The sequence below is a fragment of the Vicia villosa genome, unplaced genomic scaffold, assembly GCF_029867415.1.
Source record: "Vicia villosa cultivar HV-30 ecotype Madison, WI unplaced genomic scaffold, Vvil1.0 ctg.000470F_1_1, whole genome shotgun sequence".
NCBI lineage: Eukaryota > Viridiplantae > Streptophyta > Magnoliopsida > Fabales > Fabaceae > Vicia > Vicia villosa.
Window position 1 is genome coordinate 508,233 of NW_026705227.1, and position 22,549 is coordinate 530,781.

The following is a 22,549-nucleotide window of genomic DNA, read 5'->3' on the forward strand; positions in this document are numbered from 1 at the left end:
GGGATAGGGGCAACCGCTATTGGTGCAACTTCTGAAATACCAGCAGGAGTAGAATCAGGTTCAGAAATACATATACCTTTGGATGCTTTCTGAAGAGCTTTGACCACAGCCTCAGTCTTCTTCTGCTTCTTACTCTTCGGCTCATCAACAATCTTTGTTTTGCCGCTAGAGATTTCTTTCCTTCTGACGCTCGCCAGGACTTCATCGGATTCTTGAAGAATCATCTTCCTTTTTCTGGTTTTCTTCTTCTCAACAACTTCAACAATCTCAGCATTGTTATTTGACTTCTTCTTCTTTTTCTCAACTTCCTTCTTTTTCTTCTCAAAATCAACAGAAACAGCCTTAACAACCTTTGCAATGACTTCTTCAGGGACCACTTCTTTTTCAGTAGCAGCAGGATGATCAAACTTTCTTTTGGTCCTTTCTTCCTTCTTGCGATTTACTATAATTGGAGCACCTTTCTCTTGATCTTTAAGACTTTTATCCTCTTTTTGTGACTTCAGATACCTAGTTCTGACTTTTGGTACTTCACTAATGAAGAAGGTTCCAAATTCAGCTAGAACGGGTTCTCTTCTGATTCTTGTTCCAGCAAGAGGTTGGGGAGTCTTAATGATAGCCTTAATCACTTTCATCTTCTTTAAAGTGAAGGCATTCAGACAGGCCCCAGTTGTGACAGCAAGGTCTTTGATAATACCTTCAGATTCCAGGTTCTCAACAATCTTGGAATGAACCAGAAGATTTGAGATAATTCTACCAAACGGAATGATGGTACAACTTTTTTCTCTGAAGGCATTTCTGGACTCCTTCACAGGTTTCCACATATGGTTGAAGATAATGTAGATAGCATCAACCTTCTTCTTAGTAGCAATATAATACATAATGTATTTTTGCTCATTGTTGACGAAGTCAGAAGCATGTGTCCCTTTCCTGTGATAAAAACACCCAAGAAGAATCTTGGTCCAGATTTTGTAGAGATCTCTCATGTCCTTGACACTCTTTGTTTCATTTACGTCTGTGTAGAGAGTGGATAAAACATCTTCCCAATTTGCCCTTTGATCGATTTCAAAAGCTCCTTCAGGGTTTTTCAGATCAAACATCACCCTTAAGATGTCCTCATTTACTACCACTAACTTTCCATGGACGAAAGACAATATGGATTTAGGAGCGACAACTGCATGTACCCAGAATTCCTTGACAAGATCTGGGTAGACTGGTCCACAGAACTCAGTGAACAACAAAGTCCATCCTTGAAAAATTATATCTTCTTTGAGATGAAATTCGTGTTCTTCAATGTTATCAAAATCAACGATGAGTTCACATAGAACTTCTAATTTGTCCTTAGGAATGGAGCACGCAACAACTGGAGTGAGTTCATGATTTTCTTCATCTTGAATATGGAGAGGAGTAGATGAATTAACATTTTGAGATGAAGAAGCAGCCATTGAAACAGAATGAACAACTAGGAAGAACAAATTCTGGGTTTTCGGTTAGGGTTTTAGAAGCGACTAAGAAGTTTTCAAGAGAGAGTATGCAAGAAGAAAGAGGGTCAAGGAGCGAAAAAGATATATGAGATGATTTGAAAAGAATATATAGATACGAAAAAAAATGCAATAAGATTAGAAAATGAACAGTTACAGAATCAAGAGAAATCAATTTACATTAAATGATAAGTGACGTTAGGTGAGAGAACGTGGTAAATGAAATGATTTAACACAGTTACCTAGGTCTGTGTCTTTTCAACTGCACGCTTTGTACTAACCGTACATACACGTGTTCACCATCAGATAATTGATGACAGCTGTAAAAATTTGAATAGACTTTACGCCTTCTGATTCTGATCACTGCTTCTGATTGTCATTCTTAAGAAATGATCTGGTTCTGATAGGATCATCTTTCTTTCCAAGGATCACATCTTCTGAATGAGTTGAGGCAAGTCTAGGTGATCTTCTGACTGTTGGTTCTTCAGAAATCCTAAGATTCTCTAAAGATGCAGCAACTTGATCTTCTGATCCATTGCTTCTGAGACTGCCAGCTTCTGCAGCTTTGCTTCTTGGTTCTACTGCTTCTGATATATCAATATCAAAATCTGCAAAATTCTCAAACTGCTTTGGTTTTTCAAGACCAAGCTTATCATCAAACCTGATATTGATTGATTCTTCTACAGTCAATGTTTCAGTATTGTATACTCTGTAGCCTTTAGAGCGTTCAAAATATCCAAGAAGGAAACACTTTTGTGCTTTAGAATCAAACTTACCAAGATGATCTTTAGTATTCAGAATAAAACATATACATCCAAAATGATGGAAATATGAAATGTTGGGTTTTCTGTTCTTCCACAATTCATAAGGAGTCTTATTTAGAATAGGTCTGATAGAGATTCTATTCTGAATATAACACGCAGTGTTTATTGCTTCTGCCCAGAAATGCTTAGCCATATTGGTTTCATTTATCATGGTTCTGGCCATTTCTTGTAGAGTCCTATTCTTTCGCTCTACAACTCCATTTTGCTGTGGAGTTCTAGGACAAGAGAAATCATGGGCAATACCATTTTCTTTGAAGAACTCCTCAAAGAATCTGTTCTCAAATTCGCCACCATGATCACTTCTGACCTTTATGATTTTGCAATCCTTCTCAGATTGGATCTGAGTGCAGAATTCAAAGAACACTGAATGAGACTCATCCTTGTGTTTCAAGAACTTTACCCATGTCCAGCGGCTATAATCATCAACGATGACTAATCCATATTTTTCCCTCTGACAGATGCTGTTTTGACTGGGCCAAACAGATCAATGTGCAAGAGTTCTAACGGCCTTGAGGTAGAAACAACATTCTTAGACTTGAATGCAGGTCTGGAGAACTTGCCCTTCTGACATGCTTCACAAAGAGCATCTGATTTGAATTTCAGATTTGGGAGTCCTCTTACCAGATTTAGTTTATTAATCTGAGAAATCTTTCTCAAACTAGCATGTCCTAATCTTCTGTGCCAGACCCATTGCTCTTCAGAAACAGACATAAGACAAGTCACCTTCTGCTTCTCAAGATCAGAAAGATCAATCTTATAAATGTTGTTCTTCCTCTTGCCTGTAAATAGGATTGAGCCATCCTTCTGACTTACAGCCTTGCAAGACTTTTGATTAAAGATTATGTCATAACCATTGTCACTTAATTGACTTATGGACAATAAGTTATGCGTTAATCCTTCAACAAGAAGTACATTAGTTATGGAAGGAGAGTTACCAAGACTTATGGTTCCAGAGCCAATGATTTTGCCCTTCTGATCTCCTCCAAACTTGACTTCTCCACCTGGTTTAAGCACCAGGTCTTGGAATGTAGACCTTCTTCCCGTCATGTATCGCGAGCACCCAGAGTCCAGGTACCATGACATTTTGCTTTTTGTCCTCTTTGCCGCCAAGGATATCTCTTCAGAATCTGATTCTGATGTAGATTCTGATCCATCATCTTCTGTAGCCATCAGCGCAAAGTTGGCTTGCTCTCCTTCAGAGTCTGATTCTGATTCTGATTCAGAATCATCCCATGTTGCCATAAGACCTTTCTTCTTATGAAACTTCTTCTTGGGATTCTCCTTCTGAAGTTTTGGACACTCGTTCTTGTAATGTTCAGGCTCATTGCACTCATAGCAGACAGCCTTCTTCTTGTTAGATCTTCTGTCACCAGAAGATTCTCCTCGTTCAAATCTCTTTGAACTTCTGAAGCCTCTGAACTTCCTTTGCTTGCTCTTCCAGAGTTGGTTTACCCTTCTGGAGATCATGGACAGTTCATCTTTTTCTTCAGATTCTGATTCTTCAGGATCTTCTTCTCTAGCCTGAAAAGCGTTAGTACATTTTTTAACATTATATTTTAATGCAATAGACTTACCTTTCTTCTGAGGCTCGTTTGCGTCCAGCTCTATTTCATGGCTTCTCAAGGCACTGATAAGCTCTTCCAAAGAAACTTCATTCAGATTCTTGGCAATCTTGAATGCTGTTACCATTGGACCCCATCTTCTAGGTAAGCTTCTGATAATCTTCTTTACATGATCAGCCTTGGTATAGCCTTTATCCAGAACTCTCAATCCAGCAGTTAGAGTTTGAAATCTTGAGAACATCTTCTCAATATCTTCATCATCCTCCATCTTGAAGGCTTCATATTTCTGGATTAGAGCAAGAGCTTTAGTCTCCTTGACTTGAGCGTTTCCTTCATGAGTCATTTTCAAGGACTCATATATGTCATGGGCCGTTTCCCTGTTAGATATCTTCTCATACTCAGCATGAGAGATAGCATTCAGCAAAACAGTCCTGCATTTGTGATGATTTTTGAATTCTTTCTTTTAATCATCAGTCATTTCGCTTCTTGTGAGCCTTACACCAGTAGCTTTAACAGGATGTTTGTAACCATCCAACAGAAGATCCCATAGATCAGCATTTAGACCAAGAAAGTAACTTTCCAGTTTATCTTTCCAGTATTCAAAGTTTTCACCATCAAATACTGGTGGTCTAGTATAACCATTGTTACCGTTGTATTGCTCAGCAGAGCCAGATGTAGATGCAGTTGGATTTGTTTGAACTTCACCAGCCATCTTTTACTGAAGCGTTTTTCTCTTCCTGAATCTTTTCTAAACACGGTTAAGTGCTTGCACCTTAGAACCAGGCTCTGATACCAATTGAAGGATAGAAAAACACTTAGAAAGGGGGGGTTTGAATAAGTGTAGTCTTAAAAACTCAAACGATAAAAACAATTTGCACAGTTATTTTTATCCTGGTTCGTTGTTAACTAAACTACTCCAGTCCATCCCCACAGAGTGATTTACCTCACCTGAGGATTTAATCCACTAATCGCAACAGATTACAATGGTTTTCCACTTAGTCCGCGACTAAGTCTTCTAGAGTATCCTGATCACAACCTGATCACTCCAGGAACAAATGCTTAGACACAAGCTAATACTTTCTTAGAGTATCCTGACCACCACGTGATCACTCTAATTACAACTGCTTAGACACAAGCTAAGACTTCCTAGAGTATCTTGATCAACACTTGATCACTCTAGTTACTTACAAATTAATGTAATCAAATAAGAGTTTTACAATGCTTCTGAAAAGCTATAATCACAACAGTGATATTTCTCTTAACGTTTAAGCTTAATCTCACTAATATATTACAACAACAATGTAGTGAGCTTTGATGAAGATGAAGTTTCTGAGCTTTGATTTGAACAGCGTTTCAGCAAGTTAATATTCGCAGAAATTGTCAAGAAATTGGTAACCTTGCTTCTCATCAGAACTTCATATTTATAGGCACTTGAGAAGATGACCGTTGGGAGCATTTAATGCTTTGCGTATTCCGTACAGCATTGCATTTAATGTTTCACGCTTTTGTCAACTACCTCGAGCCTTGTTCACGCTGTGTCTACTGACGTTGCCTTTAATAGCTTCCAACGTTCCTTTTGTCAGTCAGCGTAGCCTGCCACCTGTACTTTCTTCTGATCTGATGTTTGTGTATACAATATTTGAATATCATCAGAGTCAAACAGCTTGGTGCATAGCATCTTCTTGTCTTCTGACCTTGAAGTGCTTCTGAGCGTGATACCATGAGAACTTCAGTGTTTCTGCTTCTGATCTCAAGTTCTTCTGATGCTTCCATAGACCCATGTTCTGATTCTGCCTTGACCATCTTCTGATGTCTTGCCAGACCATGTTCTGATGTTGCATGCTGAACCTTCTGAGACAAAGCTTCTGAGCGCTGATTTGTGCATACTTTATATATATTTCCTGAAAGGGAAATTTGCAATGTATTAGAGTACCACATTATCTCACACAAAATTCATATCCTTGTTATCATCAAAACTAAGAATATTGATCAGAACAAATCTTGTTCTAACATACGACACATGGAAAGTGAAAGCACGCTATGGAAAAATTAATGGATGAAAGTGGGGTCATTGACTTTATCAAGGGCCTGCAGCTTGAAGGTCACCATGTGGTAAACGCAAATTACATGAATGAGGTGCATGTTAGGCCAAATTCAGAAAAAGGGACTATGATGGAATAACTAGGCCCAAAAACATTAAGATCCCAAGGATTGGTGGTGAAAGAAGGAGTGGCACTTGAGTCAAACACACACTCAACAACATCCGAAAACGAGAAAGAAGAAGATAATGATAAAGTGGGTATTGAAGCAAGCATCATCAACACGTGTTCTTTTAATCATAATAATGTTACTTATTACGCCTTTGTATATGTGAACAATATTCTCATAATTGGATCTTTCTCAAAACTAGTTCATGAGCTTGTCAACAAACTTCATACCAAGTTTTCTCTCAAGAAGCTAGGTGTTCCTTAATATTTTCTAGGCATTAAAGTTCATCATCGGGAAAATGGTACTCTATTCCTTAAATAGATCAAATATATTTAGGACTTACTCTCCAAAGTGAATATGATTGAAGTAAAAGGTGTGGCTATTACTATGTTCAGTCAGTGTAAACTAAGAAACATGGAATTGATGTAGTTCCAAATCCTCTAGATTATCGTTGCACAATTGGTGCCTTACAATTTGTGACACTCACCCGACCTGACATAACATTCTTAATTAAAAAATCTTGTTAGTTCATGGCAACGCTTTTTGAATACCATTGGGATACGGTTAAATGCACCATACGTTAAATAAGAGGCACGACAACTCATGGCTTGTTACTTTCCCTAGCCAACCATCTTTCAAACTTCTCCTTACGTGCATACAGTGATTCCAATTGGGAAAACAAATCATATGATTGTCGATCTACCTCATGTTGACGTGTCTTTTTTTTGCCTTAATCTTGTAGTATGGAGCTCAAAGAAACAAGTGCTCGTTGCAAGGTCAAGTCGAAAGTTGAATATAGGGCATTAGCACACACCACAGCTAAACTACCCTGGCTCGAATCTCTTCCATCTGAACTTCATATTGAGTATCTTGTGCCTACTCTGTTGTGTGATAACCTTAGTGCATTATTGCTTTCACATAATCCGATACTCCATGCAAGAATCAGACACATTGAACTTGATATTCATTTTGATAGGGGGAAAGTTGTAGCAAATCATCTCCTACATTGTAATAAATGAATATACAAAGCAAGCAAAATTTGTATTATTTTGATGAAGTTCTCTCTCTTTCTTTCATGTGTTATACATCATTCTAACAGTGAGGAAATTAAATACATTGAAATCGATTGCCACATAGTTTTTGGAAGAAAAAAATACCTATTCATAATAGGGGTGTTCGTGGGCCGGTTTAATTCGGTTTTCAGAGAATCTGATATCCAAACCGATTAAAATTAAATGAATTAATTTGGATTGAATTTGAAAAAAAAATCGATAAAACCCAAACTGAACTGAACCGAGAAACAACGGGTTGGTTTGGATTGATTGGGTAGATTAAAAAATACAAAAATATTTGGAAAAAAACTATTTACAAAAATTAAGTTTTCATAATAATATAAAAAATATAGTATTAATAGCGTTCAATTGTAAATATTAGTCTAGCAATTTTTTTCTAATAGAAGAAAAAATATATAACAAGAAAAATATCTATCAAAAAGGCTTTTGAATCCATAACTAATCACTTGAGCTAGTATGATAATGAATGTGTTTCATAGCTCTATGCTTAGTTACCACGTTACACTAACAATTTTTTAATAACAAATTAAATTTGCATAACTTGTCTACATATGCCATTTTACTTTTTTCTTTTTTAAGTTGAATGTTTGGTAATAATTTAATGATAATTAATTATGGTTGGTTTGGGTTGGATTTGCGGCTAGAAAATTGAAAATCCGATACCCGAACCAATTGTCATTGAATTTCATTGGTTTGGTTCGATTCTTGCCCGAACTGAAAAAATGTCCAATCCAAATACTATGGTTTGGTTTGGATTCTGATTTGGTTCGAATTTACCCGAATAAATGAACACCCTAATTCACAATACTACTCAATTCGCTGATTTTTTAAGTTCTAACAAAGACTTTGAAACCTCAACCTTTTCAATTATTAGTTCATTCCATTCACATAAGCTGTAGGGAGGGTATTAGCCACACATTGTAAAATAAACTTAAGCTAATCTAAGTTAATCAAGAAATAACCTTTTTTTCATTCTATATTATTACATTCTCTTATTAACATTTTAAGTCAAACGTATCTTATGTATTGGCATGTCTAGTCAAGGTAGAACAACCATAGATAGGTTGAATACTCTTCAAATTTAGTGTGGATTATGGTTGATTCAGAGAACCTAGTGGAAATAGATGGATTTATATTCAGTTATTCCAGCATCAACTTAGTCAAAGTGATTAACAAATGACTTACTGCAAGATAAAAACTAGTAATTTCTTAAATTTGCAAGAGACTGATCAGGTAATCTGATTCCTGTATAAACTATTACAACCTCAAATACATACATGTAAAACAATAGAAGAAAAAAATACACACCTAGTATATATCTTCAAACATAACATTTTACCTTAAAGACCATATACACTAATTTTCCACTACTACATGTTTGCTTATTCAATTAACTGATTCCCCTCAACGTGCTTTTGGATCCACAATTTCAGAAAAAACACTTTCCTTATTAAAACCATAGCTATTCTCACCACTACTACTACCAGTCATAGTACTCACACTCACTTCAGTACTCTTATTAAAATCAGAAACATTTCCAATATTGCTCCCACTACTACTAAACACGTCATCATCATCATCATTTTTATTTCTTCTTTCACCACCTTCCACGTCATCACCAACAACAACACCATCCACAACAACACGGTCACGTTGTTCTGCACTCTCTTGTAACTGCAACGCAAATTCCAACATCCATACGACGTCGTTCATCGACGGTCTCATCGTTCCATCGTCCAACAAACAACTAACAGCGATTTCTCCGAATTTTTTCAAACACTCCGGCGCTATACTCCATTTCACAGAAGGGTCCACGATACTTCCGAGGGCCCCACTTTTGTAACATAATCTTCCCCAATCAGCGAGTGACACCTGTTTCTTTTCCGCTGTTCTGATAATAGGCGGCCGAGCGCAGAGTATCTCAAATAAAACCACTCCAAAAGAGTACACGTCAGATTTCTCAGTTAAACGCTGTCGTTTGTAATACTCTGGATCTAAATAACCAACGCTACCTTTCACAACAGTGCTAACATGGGCTTTAGTTACACCCGTAGGCCCAATTCGAGAAAGCCCAAAATCAGAAACCTTTGCGATCCATTTCTCATCTAATAGAATATTCGTTGTTTTCACGTCACGGTGAATGATCGTGTGCTTCGCACCTGTATGAAGGTAGTGTAAACCACGCGCCGCGCCTATTGAAATCTTCAACCGCTGTTTCCATGATAAAGCAGGGTTCTCAGTGTTGTAGAGATGATCGCGTAAAGTTCCACGCATCATGAAATCGTAGACAATGATCATTTCGTTGTTCTCGTTGCAGTAACCGATTAAAGAAACGAGGTGAAGGTGACGGAGGTTTGAGAGCATGTCGATCTCGTTGATGAACTCGTTTTCTCCTTGCTGTGAACCCGGTTTGAGACGCTTGATCGCGACCGGTGTTGAACCGTTGTCGAGGTAGCCTTTGTAGACATGGCCGAATCCTCCGACGCCGACGATGAAGAGTTCGTCGAAGTTGTTCGTGGCGGCGCGTATCTCGACGAGCGAGAAGCTGCGGCAGAGATCTGACGGTAGATTTGAGTTGTGTGTAGTGCTTGACTTGGTCGTTGCAAACGACAGTGGACCCCACTTCGAAGTTGCTGAAGACTTTGAGTCTTTTGTCGTTGTAGCCTTTTCTTCTTTCGTTTGTCTTTTTTTTCTACAAACAAAGAAAACGACAAGGGATACCAAAACGATGCCGAATACAACTCCCAAAACGACGCCAAGTATTGTCGTTCCACTTATGCTTTTGCTTTTCTTTTTCTCTTGAACCGGAGTTTGAACCGGTTCCGGGTTGGGTCCAGCTAGATTCTTTGAACCCACATCACTGATTTTGAAAATCTCAAGTCCATTTAAAAACGGGTCACTGTAAACAGTTTCTCTCCGATCAGCATATGGCTGCATTTGAATAGAGAGGTTAACTTTTTTGTTACCTTTATTATTACTCTTTGGAACGATAACAGCGTAGTTTCTATGCACAGCAAGCCCTTTTTGATCTTGGGTCCATCTCATAACATCAGCTCTAATTTCCGCTACGTTTCCTTGTAAATAGACGGTGAAGAGTCTATCACCTACGGTAGTTATGTTGGGGTCGAGTTCACAGAAGTGGAGCCTGATGAAGTAATAGAAACCAGAATCAAGTGGAAACTCCCAAGTTAGGTTTAAGAGATGGTTGAGAGTGGCATTGGTGCCCAAGTCACGTGATGATCTGTAGAGGTCTTTGGGTGCCACATAATCGGGGTTTACAGTGATGTTCCTTCCTATTAAGTCTCCAGAGACAAAGTCACGTGATGTTGGAGTTCTTAAATAATCTGTGTCGTATTTGTTCCAGTTTCTAAGCATGCCTGTGTCTTGAATTTTTGGTGAGTTTGCTTGCACTCCAACTTTGATCCTGTAATCTGCAATGATGTTGCCATAAATTAAGAACAGCAACTCATGCTGATTATGTGCTCTGAATCTTTAATCATCGATTAATAAACTTCGTTAACAATGAATCTGATTGTGATTAAGAACAACTTACAATATTCAAATTTAGAAGTAAAAGCATTTTGTGTTAAAATTACATTTCAATAATTTACATATACTCATTCTCTGGAATTCATAAGTTATGATGAGATTAAAAAAAAAATGCTAATTTAAAATAATTGTTTACCTGTCTCAAGGGCAACGTTGGTTGAAATAGTATATGCTGGTATGATAGTGGACTCCACAAGTGAAAAACCAGGATCAGTGGATGATGTATAATAGAGATCATCCGGCATGGATAAGACTTCAATTCCATTAATGAAAGCATAGCTATTGGAATTTCCACTACTTGGGATAAAACTCAAATCAAGCCTTTGATCATCCCCAACGTTGATTACATATTCTTTGAATAAAGTATCAACACCTTCAACATCAGCGTTTAACGAAGCATTAAAATCCTTAAGAAGTGTGAATCCGTTAGATACCACGGTGAAGGAAGCATCGTAACGGTTGAAACCGTTGGAATAGGTAGAAGGGTAGAAAAAAAGACGGAGAAACTTAGGACCTTGAGTGACTGGGAAAGAGTAGTTGAATATTGAGTGTGATAAACGAGCTGTTGAATAAGGGATTTTGTTGATGGAAGGTTTTTGTGTTGTTGTTGGAACAGAAATAGTTGTTGGGTTGTTGTTTTGTGATGATAACAAAAGTTTTGAGTTTGTGTCTCCTGTCCATGTTCTTTCTCCGTCGGTAGAGTTTCCTGTTGTGCCACAATTGAGGGTATAACGGTCAACTGGGTCGTAGGCTTGAAGGGGAAACAGGGAGATGGAAAAGTAGAACAGGGTGGTGATTATGGTTTTGAAGTTGATTAATGGTTTCATGTTTTTTTTTTTAGAGTTGAGACGGTGTGTGAGGTGTGAAATTGAAGGGTTTGAAGAGTTGTGAAGAAGGGTTTGTTTGTGATGATGATAAGAATTTTTGGTTGAGTTGAATGGTGGAGTTCAGAAAGTAGCGAAAGGGGAAAAGTCTTCGTCTTACTAAAAAACTTGAAGATAATTGCAACTAGTAGCTAATTATTACTACTATTTCTCGGACTTGTTCAACTTTGAAAATGGAAAATTATCTTAGGATATGTTTGGATTGGCGGTAAAGAGAATTGATTCTACCATAATTGAATTTTTGGTAGAATTAATTTTAACAGAATTGAGTTTACCAGAATTAATTTATGTTTGGATACATTTATAGAAAAATGAGTTGAACAATAAATTTCAGTGTAAAAATTACCCAGAATCAATTCTGGAGATAGAAGCTACAAATTATAGCTTCTAGTAAAATCAATTCTGGAGACAGAATCAATTTTACTTTTGATAAAACAAACACCTCTAAATCACCCAAAATCAATTCTACACCTCTAGAATTGATTATATGTCTTCCAAAAGCCAATTCAAACATGCTATTAGAGGCAATTGTGTCCAGGATTTAATAATTATGAGAAATAAGTTATTCAGAATTGTAAATATGAAAGTTTTGATTTATATGTTTTTATAAAAAAAATGGACATAATTTGACATTTTAAAAAGATTGACAGTTATCCTTTTGTTTCAAAAAATTATGTAAAATTAGTTCTCCATTTTTATTCTTAAGAAAAATTTATTCTAACAAGGTATAATCATTTTACAGTTATGTATGAGACTAACTTGAAACACAAGTCTCAACAATTATTTTTAATTAATGGTAAAATTATCTGCAAAAGTATTTTATTAACTTTTTTTTTCTCGTTTTGATATGAGAAATGTTGTAATTAGTTTATTGTGAGAATATAATCAGTTATAAGTGTGTAGAAAAGTCAAATAAGCTGAAAATAAGTCATTATGTCGAGGGTGTAATCGATTACATGTTAATGTTTATAGTAATCAGTTACCATTATGTTGTACATGTTTTATAAAAACATCTGTAACAAATTACAAGTTTAACATAATCGGTTACATACAAAGTTATTTTCAATTTTTGAATTTTGTTACTTGTATCCCAATCCATTGTAATTTGTATATAAATACCTGAGGTATGTCAATCAATGTTAATGAAAACTCCCACTTTCAATTATACTCTTTAATTCTCTATCTTTCTCCCTCTCCACATTCAATTACTCCATTTTTATCAACCTTGTGGTTCCAAGTTCTAACATTTGATATCAAGAGTCTAGTTCCATCCACCAAACACCTAGTGTTCAACATGAATTCGGTCTCTAATGAAAGAATCCCTGCAAACCTACCCATCCTTGATGCGAAGAATTACGACAAATTGTGCAAGCAAATAAAAGTGTTGTTTAACTACCAAGATGTTCTTGATATAATCAAGAACAGATTGAATCCTCTTGTAGAAGGTGCAACAGATGCACGAGCAACGCATTAGGAAGAAACGAAGAGAGATTTCAAGGCGATGTTTTTTAATCCATCAATGCATTGACACATAAAATTTTGAGAAAGTTAATGGTTGTGAATCATCGAGGCAAGAGTGGGAAATCTTAGAGAAGGCATACGCAGGGGCTGGCAAGATAAAGATTGTGAGGTTACAAACTCACAAACGTCAACTCGAGTTGATTCAAATGGACGAAAAGGAGACAATCAACGATTTCACTACGAGAATTACTCGGTAGGTAAACAAAGTAAAAGCATGTGGAGAAACGATAAAGGAGCGGTATGTTGTCGCAAAAATCTTGTGTTCTTTGGTATCAAGATTCGATAACATAGTTGTAGCGATTGAGGAATCGAAGGATCGTGTGACGATGAGCAGTGAGGAGCTACAAAGCTCTCTTGAGGCTCATGAGCAAAGAATGAATGAGAGAAATGGTGATAAGGAAAAGGCGGAGATCAATTTGCAAGCTCATTTCAATGAGAAAAACAAGAAGTTGAAAGGAAAATGATCCATGAAGAGTAAATGGAATGTAGTTCCTTTGGAATTAGCTTTTTGTATTGGTTTCACTTTGAAAAACAACTACATATATAAGGAGACAGAACCATCTCCATTTTTTCTCTCCATTTTTCCTTTCCATTACTATAGTTTTAGAGACATATGTAGTGCATAAAAAATAAATGTACCCTCCAAACGTAGGTGCAGGTTGCATCGAACTGGGTTACTAATTGATTGTGTTATTTATTTCTTCTCTGCTCCATCATCTTGTACAAGTTGTGGTGATTGTGGTTTAACTTATCAGACCAGTTGTCAAGACATCGAGTGCGATATTTGTCTTTTGAGGAACAAAATTTTAGGAAATTTTTGAGAATTTTGGTTGAAGAGAATCCCAAAATTCCAAGAATTGGACTTGTCAAAAGGGTGAGAGCAGCTGCAACAAGAATGGCGGTCAAGGAAAATTTAGAGGTGAAATGATAAGGATTGACAAGAGCAAGATGTAATGCTTTTTTTTTAAAAATTTTGGTCATTTTGTAAGAGAGTGCAATGCGAACAAGAAGGAACCTCAAGTGGATGAAACCAAGGTAGCAATGCAAGAGTTTGATGGTGAGAACATACTCTTGAATCTTGATCATGATCACATAAGGGGAATGCATCACCAACAAACTGAGATCCAACAAAAACGGTTTTGGAAACGCTACAGACCCATGATGTAATCGATTACATAAATGTTGTAATCGGTTACATGCAAAAGAAAATGCAATAGTGACTTTGAAAAAAGTAGTGCAGTTCTGTGAGCAATGGTATTTGGACTCCATATGTTCTACCCATTTGACATGGAGGAAGGATTGGTTTGTTACAAGAAATCGTGCCATTAAGAACAAAGTGAAGTTCGCGGATGACACCTCTTTAGCGGCGGAAGGGATCAGTGATGTATCGATCGAGAGAAAGGGTGGTAGACACTCTTTGATAAATTATATGTTGTATATTATCGGAATCAAGTTTAACCTTATGAGTATTAGCAAATCACTAGAGAAAGGTTACTAGATTCGTATGGAGAACAAGGCGTTGTGCATTATGGATGCCAGCGGGGTTTTGATCCTAAAAGTTCCTATGGCTGCTACTAGAACTTTCAATGTTGAGTTGAAGATTAAGGAGCACATGTGTATTTCTACAAAGGTTATTCAAGAATAATGGATATGGCACTATCGTCTTGAGCATCTCAATTTCTGAGATCTCAATGCATTGCAAAAGAACAGGGCTTTCATTCTCAACATACCGGCTAAAATTTGTGAACAATGTGTTCAAGCGAAGCAACATAAGGGTAAATTTATCAAGGATGCAAGTTGTAGAATCAAGCATCACCTTGAGGTGTTGTATTTAGATGTGTATGGACAGATGCAAGTTGATTCGATTTGTGGAAATAGATATTGTTCACAATCATCGATGATCATAATAAAAAACTATGGACATACCTAATCAAGAGAAAAGATGAGGTATTTGAAGTGTTTAAGAAGTTTAAATTCATGATTGAAAGACAAAGTGGACACAAGCTCAAAAAATTCTCAAAACGGATGGTGGAGGAGAATATGTCTCAAATGACTTTGGGAGGTTTTATGATCAAGAAGGGATAGTACATGAGGTAGTAACACCTTATACACTACAGCAAGATGGTGTTGCTGAAAGGAAGAATCGATCGATTATGAACATGGTGAGAAGTATGTTAAAAGGGAAGAACTTACCAAAACAGGTGTGGAGAGAAGTGGTGTTCACGACTGCATATTTATTTAATAGGTGTCCAACAAAGAAGCTTGAGAAGATAACACTAGAGGAAGCATGGTCTGAAATTAAACTGAATCTGGATCATTTGAGATTTTTTGGTTATGTAACATATTAACAGGTGTTGGGGCATCTTAGAAAGAAGCTTGATCATAAGGGAGAATTGATAGTACTTGTAGGATATCACTCTATCAGAGGTTACAAGTTGTATGATGCAGCAAATAAAAGAAAAAGGAAATTGCAGTGGAATTTTGAAGCTGGAATTAAGAAGATAACAATAAATGATATAGAGAAAGCAACTTCTTAGGTGTAATAAGAAGAGTAGGATGAACTACTAGGGGAAACCCCAATTTTATAACAAAAACCAATTAAAAGTTAACAATCTAGATCAAAAGTAAGGTATCAATCCAAGGGAAATCGCCACACCGTTCCACCATGTAAAAATGGAAGTTGTTGAAGTACTCGAGTGTCTTAGATAGGTGAATCATTCCCTAACATATTTCATTGGGCTTGCATACAGGGAGCAGGTATCAAAACGTTCATAGAACAATAAAGCATTTAATATTCTTGTTCCCCATAACTTTTCAACTGATCCCAAGCATTTCAGTTCCACTTTGCACCGAACTCCATCATAGAGACCGACCTGTATTAATTAAGGCTTAGTTCGGCTCCTTTAGTGAACGACCAAGCCTTGGAGGGCAAGTGTTCTAAACCGGCCAAAGACCCAATCTATCTCAAATCCACTCCACATGACCCAGAGTATACAATTAGTTCACACGCTAATAACAAGGTACAATCTCTGATCTCCATTTTCACTACACTTAACTTGAATCTTAAACTGAATTCAGTGTTGGAGTACTAATCATGCAGGTCCACGCCACGCCATTGTAAAGGAGATCGGAATCACCGTTTAAGATCATCAGTTCTCCAACTACAATTATTTCAGGTTCCTCAATAAAATTATATATATATATATATATATATATATATATATATATATATATATACACACTGGCGGTTCTATGGCCCAGCCAGCCCGGGCAAGCGCCCGGGCTCAACCCCTATGTTCTTTGTACTCTTCCTAATTTAATGACCTTTTTTAAGATAAAATCAAGGGCAAAATTAATAAAAATAGAGTGTGAAAATTAAAACAGATGAATAATCAATGGTCAAGACCCAACTCAATTAATTATTTATGAATCAAAACATAAATTAAGAAAAAAAACTCCCTTAAAACTAAACAATGATTACAACAGAGGTTCTTGGTAACAAGTGTCCTCAGGGCACTCGTTAAGATACTGGAAATTTTTTTAATTATAAAAGTCAATATTTTAATTTCTAATACATTTTTAATGAATTAAATACACACATTTTTTTTTAAAAAAATTACTATTTTAATTACTTAAAGAGTGCTCCAGCACTGGTTAACATTTCCCTAATATATAGCACTTGTCTTATATATTCCTTATATATTCCTAAACGTAGTATTATTTTTTATCATTAGTCATGACTATCATAAAAATAAACATATATGATAATTCTATAAAATGAATGTATTGCTTCGTTAAAACATATATAAAAAAAGCCCAAAAGATATTTAATGCATATACTTAAATCAAAATAAATAAAAGCAAAAACAAGTCTCTTTTAGTTTATTAGAATTAATTTATTTAGTCTTTTGTCTGATTTACTTAATTTATTCTAGTGTTAAAAAATATTTTAAATAACACAAAAAATGTTTTCTTTTATTATTATTAGATTATTTATTTCATTAAAAAAATAGAAAACATGTAATTTTATTTGATTAGATTTTTATTATTCAATAAATTTTTTATTTAATTTTGTTTAGCTACTATTTTTTTTAATTACTTAATTTCTAATAGTTTTATATACCCTATATAAATTAATTGATAGAACAGTCTACTAAGGATATGAGGTTTATAACCTCCTCCTAAGTTAAACAGTCCATTAAGGTAAGATTAGTAAGCTCTCCTCAAGTTCTTTCTTAGTTAAGTTTATTATTAAATTTAAGACAATTAAATTCATACATAAATTAAATAACTCGGAATCTTCTGAGAGTTCTCAGGTTCACACGCATTCCAACTGCATCAGTCTCTCCTTAAGTACTTTATTAGTCTACAAATTCATTGAGTTGACTTTGATATTACCGGTGTTGACAACATCTGTTGAAAGAGTTTTTTCAGCAATGAGGATTATCAAGTCTAATTTGCTTAACAAGATCAACAATATGTGGTTCAATGACTTGATGATATGTTACACCGAGCGGGAGATATTCAAATCAATTAAAGATGTTGATATTATTCGAACATTCACCGCAAAGAGGTCTTGGAGAGGGCACTTACCTCCTAATTTTATTTAGCACAATATTCGCATGTTAGGTTTCATCTCTCTTATTTAGCACACTTTATGACTATTTATATATTATGTCAAATGTAATTTGCAGTTAAATTTTTTGCCCAGGCTATTTAAAATTCCTGGCTCCGCCAATATATATATATATATATATATATATATATATATATATATATATATATATATATATATATATATATATATATATATATATATATATATATATATATATATATATATATATATATATATATATATATATATATATATATATATATATATATATATATATATATATATATATATATATATATATATATATACTCCCTCCGTCCCAAATTATAATAGAAAATCACTTTTTAGATTCATTGAATAATTAATGTATCTGATCTATATATAGACCAGATACATTAATTATTCAATGAATCTAAAAAGTGATTTTCTCTTATAATTTGGGACGGAGGGAGTATATATATATATATATATATATATATATATATATGGTGTAATACTTCTTTGACTTGTTCAGATTTGAAAAAGGAGTTAAAAGATGTGATTTTATGAAATTATGAAAAGTTTGTGGTAACGTGTATGTATGGGAAAGTTCTCCAGAAGTGCCAAAAAAAACTTGAAGATAATTCCATAAGTGACAAATTTAGTCCTCTTGCTTGAATGGAAGAAACTTTAATCTTTAAAGTTAAGAGACGTTTAATGTTTGATCTCTCGTGTTTGTGAATATAGTAAATTGTATTGAGAGATGTCTCTGTTTCATCTATTAGAATATTTTCTCTCTCTTAAATTATATAATTTTAAGTTTAATTATGATTTTTGTTCTTATAAATTTTTTTGTATTAATTCCTTTATTTTAATTTTAAAATTATATTCACTTCTCAAATTATACACTTACAAATGGAAGACGTTTTCATTTTTCAATCACATATAATTTATATATTTTATTTTTAAAATTTTATCATGATTTATATAGGATAATTTGTCACATTTTCTAAATGTCCTGTAATTTTAAAATAGATAAATAATCTGTATTAAATCCAAAAGTATTAAAAAAATTAAAACTATTTGAATTTAACATATAAAATTAATTTCAAAAATCATAATTTAATGAAAAATATAAAAACTATTAACACTTTTACAAGATTACTTTATTAATTATATGAGAAATATAAACTAAGTTAACATTAATATTAAAAATAATAATTAATAATTTTATAAGATTACTTTTTATTAATTTTTTGAGATATATACATTTAAATAATAGTTAAAATATTAAAAAAATTATAATTTATAATTCATTCATAAATTAAAATAATTTATAATTTAGTTAATTTTGAAATGACATAATAAAAATGAGAAAGAGTAATTTGGAGACACAAATTTGTCCATGAGAGAGGCATGAGACTGTGAAAGATACTCCAGTCTTAAAAACTTATTTTTAATACAAAATATATTATTTTGTTAATTTTTTTGACTTGTTCATCTTTGAAAAGCATAACCATAGTGCTGTTGATTGAGACACGAGAAAGCAAAAGGTCAATGTTTTTGCTCCATATGTATTAAGAAATTGATAAATATTATTAACACTATTATGGTGGCTTTTATGGTACACAGTTGTTAAGTTTGTCTGCCCATATACATTTCTTTCATTATTAATTTAATATTTTAAAATTTAATGGCTTAGGATTAGGATTGTTAAGAAAAACTCACAAGTAAATTTCCAAGAAAAATGAAAACTGCAATTATTTATTTATTTTATAAATTATAATGAATCTGCCTTGTTATATTTTTAGCATAAAATGTATCCTAACAAATAAAAAATTGCGAAAATAGGAAACTGTTCTTGGTATACTCGTTAAGAATGTTTGAATTTTCTTCTCTCTTTAAAAGGAATTATTCCCTCCGGTCTTATATAATCAATTTTATAAAAAATAATTTGTCCTTTAAGAAAAATGTCTAAATATATTTAAGTGAAAAAAATGTCTAAATATGTCCTTTCTAATTTTACTTTTTTTTTTTTTTGAAATTGTTAATAGCATGGAATGTGAAAAAAATACGGGTAAATTTGCAAAAGTAACCGTGAATATAATAATTATAAATAATTTTTGCTTAATCATGATGCTTTTAATCATTTGCATGAGTTAGTGGAATAAGAATCACATGTGTTATTAATTCAAATTAGGTGGAAAGAAAATCTCAAAATATTTTGAAAATTATGAAAAATTGAGATTTTGTGTGTTTGATTCGAATCAAACACATATCCTGACTCGAATCAAATTGAACAAAGGCAAACCAAAGTTTTTTAAACACTTTGATTCAAATTAAAATTTATACTTGATTTAAATCAGGCAATTCTGAGATTTTTAGGTAGCTTACAAGATTGAGGTTGTTGTCATCGGTGCTGACAAATTCCAGTGAAAAGAAGAAGGTTCTTGATGTTCATTTTGGGGTTGGTTGCATTAAGAAAAACAACATGGATTAGGTTCAAGCTAGTTCTGGTGTAGAATGAACACATGTGGAACCCGATGTTCTGACATGTGTGTTGCAACATCTGATCTCTTACAAAAAAGATAGATGTTTTTGCAATATTGGTTATGAGTTATTCTATCCAAGATTCACTCAAGAAAAAGACTTTTTGGGACATGGCTGACTCTTCGGTCAAAGTCAATTTATGGGACTTCTATTTTCAGATATAGAATTTGATTATTAATGCATATTGATGAAAAAAGCATTTGGGAAGCTATTTTGCATAACTTCGACCTTTGGTCAAAGTCAACCATGAGAGGCTGACCTTTTGACCAAATTTCATGTTAAGCTATTTTCTTTGGTCATTATCTCCATTGATTCTATTCATAGAAATATGCCAGATTCAAGATTCAAGTTTGTGTTGATTATTTATAAGGTCAAGGCGTACAAACATGAAAAAAATACACAAGAGGTCAACTTCTTATTTTTTAAGGTTCATACATTGAAATACTGAAAAAATCATACAAAAATGCATTTGCTCTATAATTGACTTTTGGTCAACTATTTATGTTTTGGTCAAACAGTTGACCAAAGTCAAACTATCATCCTAGGACTTATGGATGCTCAGACCTTCAGCTGCCATATTCAAGCGCATTGCTCCGACCATGCTCTTATCATGATCATTGTCCAAGAAAACTTCATTTGATCATGAACTTACTGAAGCAGTTCTGTGCCAATGTCAAATGCCTCAACTTTCTATCTCAATATTACAAACTAAGTCTATGCAATACTAGTCCCATGCCAAAATCTTGTTGTAATATGAAGACCTGCAACATTATGCACAAACCATCAAGTCAACCACATATACAAAACCATATTTTCACTCATTTTGAATGAATACAGAGTCTACTTCAGGTACATACGATTTACTAAAGATTTAGTCATGCACAAATCTTTCGAGTTTGCTCCACACACCTGTTGTTGTCTTCTCCTTTGAGACTTGTTGGAGAATCTTATCACCAAGGCTCAATATGATGACATTGTGGGCTTTCTCGATCATCGTCGTCGTTTTCTCCTTCTCCGTTAGAGCATCCATCTTCTTTAATCCTTTCAGCGCTTCTAACAAACCCTGTTGAACTAGAAGAGCTTGCATCTTCAAGCGCCATAAATCGAAATCATTCACTCTGGTGAATTTTTCAATCTTATACTTCATTGACGACATATTGATCCACGCTCACCACACCAATTTATTGTAACGATCGTCGTCAAGAATAAACATAACTATAAGAAAGATTAAGGTTTCTTAAATAAACACAAGAAAAACTTTTAGTTTTACACAAAGAGAAAGAAGGGAGAGAAGAAAGAAAAAAATAACAGAGTTGATTATAACTATTTTTCTATTCACTTTTTCAATTAGGACAAAAGGTTACAAGTGAATAATAACAACCAACGCTCTCTCTACAACATGAGAGAACCAGTGTATTTATAAACCACTAATTATATATGTTATGATGATAACACACATACATGAATACATAGTTAACTTAGACACTAAGCTAATTTAAACAATAAACTAACTTAAATAATTGCATGCTAGAACAAACTTAAACTACAACACATACATTTTCGACACCTGCACGCTTGAACATATTTCGACTATAGCATGCACTATTTTTGTCGAACTATGAAGCTATCCTTGTCGAGACTAGAGTTCGATCCAAAATACCACCAAATCCATATTCAAATTCACTGGTAATCTGATTCTCCTTGTCATCATCATAACCGACCAACTTTTCATTATTGTGTTTGGTTAGATTCCTATTATTTTGCCCCTTGCTTTGATAAATTATTTTCTTATGAACTTGTTCTTTTATGGTCACAAACATTGGAAGTGAGGTTTCTATTCTCAATTGCATTCTTGCCAACCACTCATAAAGATTCATGGAGTATGGTTTAATCATCAGTGAGTGACTGCTGCATGTTGGAGAACTTTATTGCAGCACTCATTTTAGAAAGAAATCAGTCATTACTATTTTTTTTTTAAGCGAGAAATGTTGGTGGTGGGAATCAAACTATTTCTAAATGAAGAAAAAAAAAAACTAGAATTTGATAGCATGTTATTGGTAATGTTATATTGCTACTGCCAATTTTAGGGGTTGGGTTTGGGGGATGATGGTGCTTGAGGTAAGGTAATGACTAATGAGGTACCAGTGGAATTATTATTTTTGCTACCTCTTCACGTCACTAACAGCATTCACAACAATTTTACTCCATATTTCCATATCCAAGCCACCCTTCTAAAAATAAAAGACAGAGCCTTAGCAGATCATAAACAAGGTACACCATCTTCATATTTTAGGATAACCCCG

The 22,549-nt window shown here is 34.3% G+C and overlaps 1 protein-coding gene across 1 annotated transcript; it reads right to left on the minus strand.

The window, feature by feature from the left end:
• Positions 1 to 8,371: 8,371 nt before the first annotated feature.
• Positions 8,372 to 11,690, minus strand: LOC131628691 (receptor-like protein kinase FERONIA). Its single transcript, XM_058899520.1, has 2 exons — positions 10,831 to 11,690; positions 8,372 to 10,576 (listed from the first exon to the last, which is right to left on the minus strand). The coding sequence occupies exons 1-2, from the start codon at positions 11,519 to 11,521 to the stop codon at positions 8,550 to 8,552; spliced, it is 2,718 nt and encodes a 905-aa protein (XP_058755503.1). The 5' UTR covers positions 11,522 to 11,690; the 3' UTR covers positions 8,372 to 8,549.
• Between the last annotated feature and the right edge of the window lie 10,859 nt (positions 11,691 to 22,549).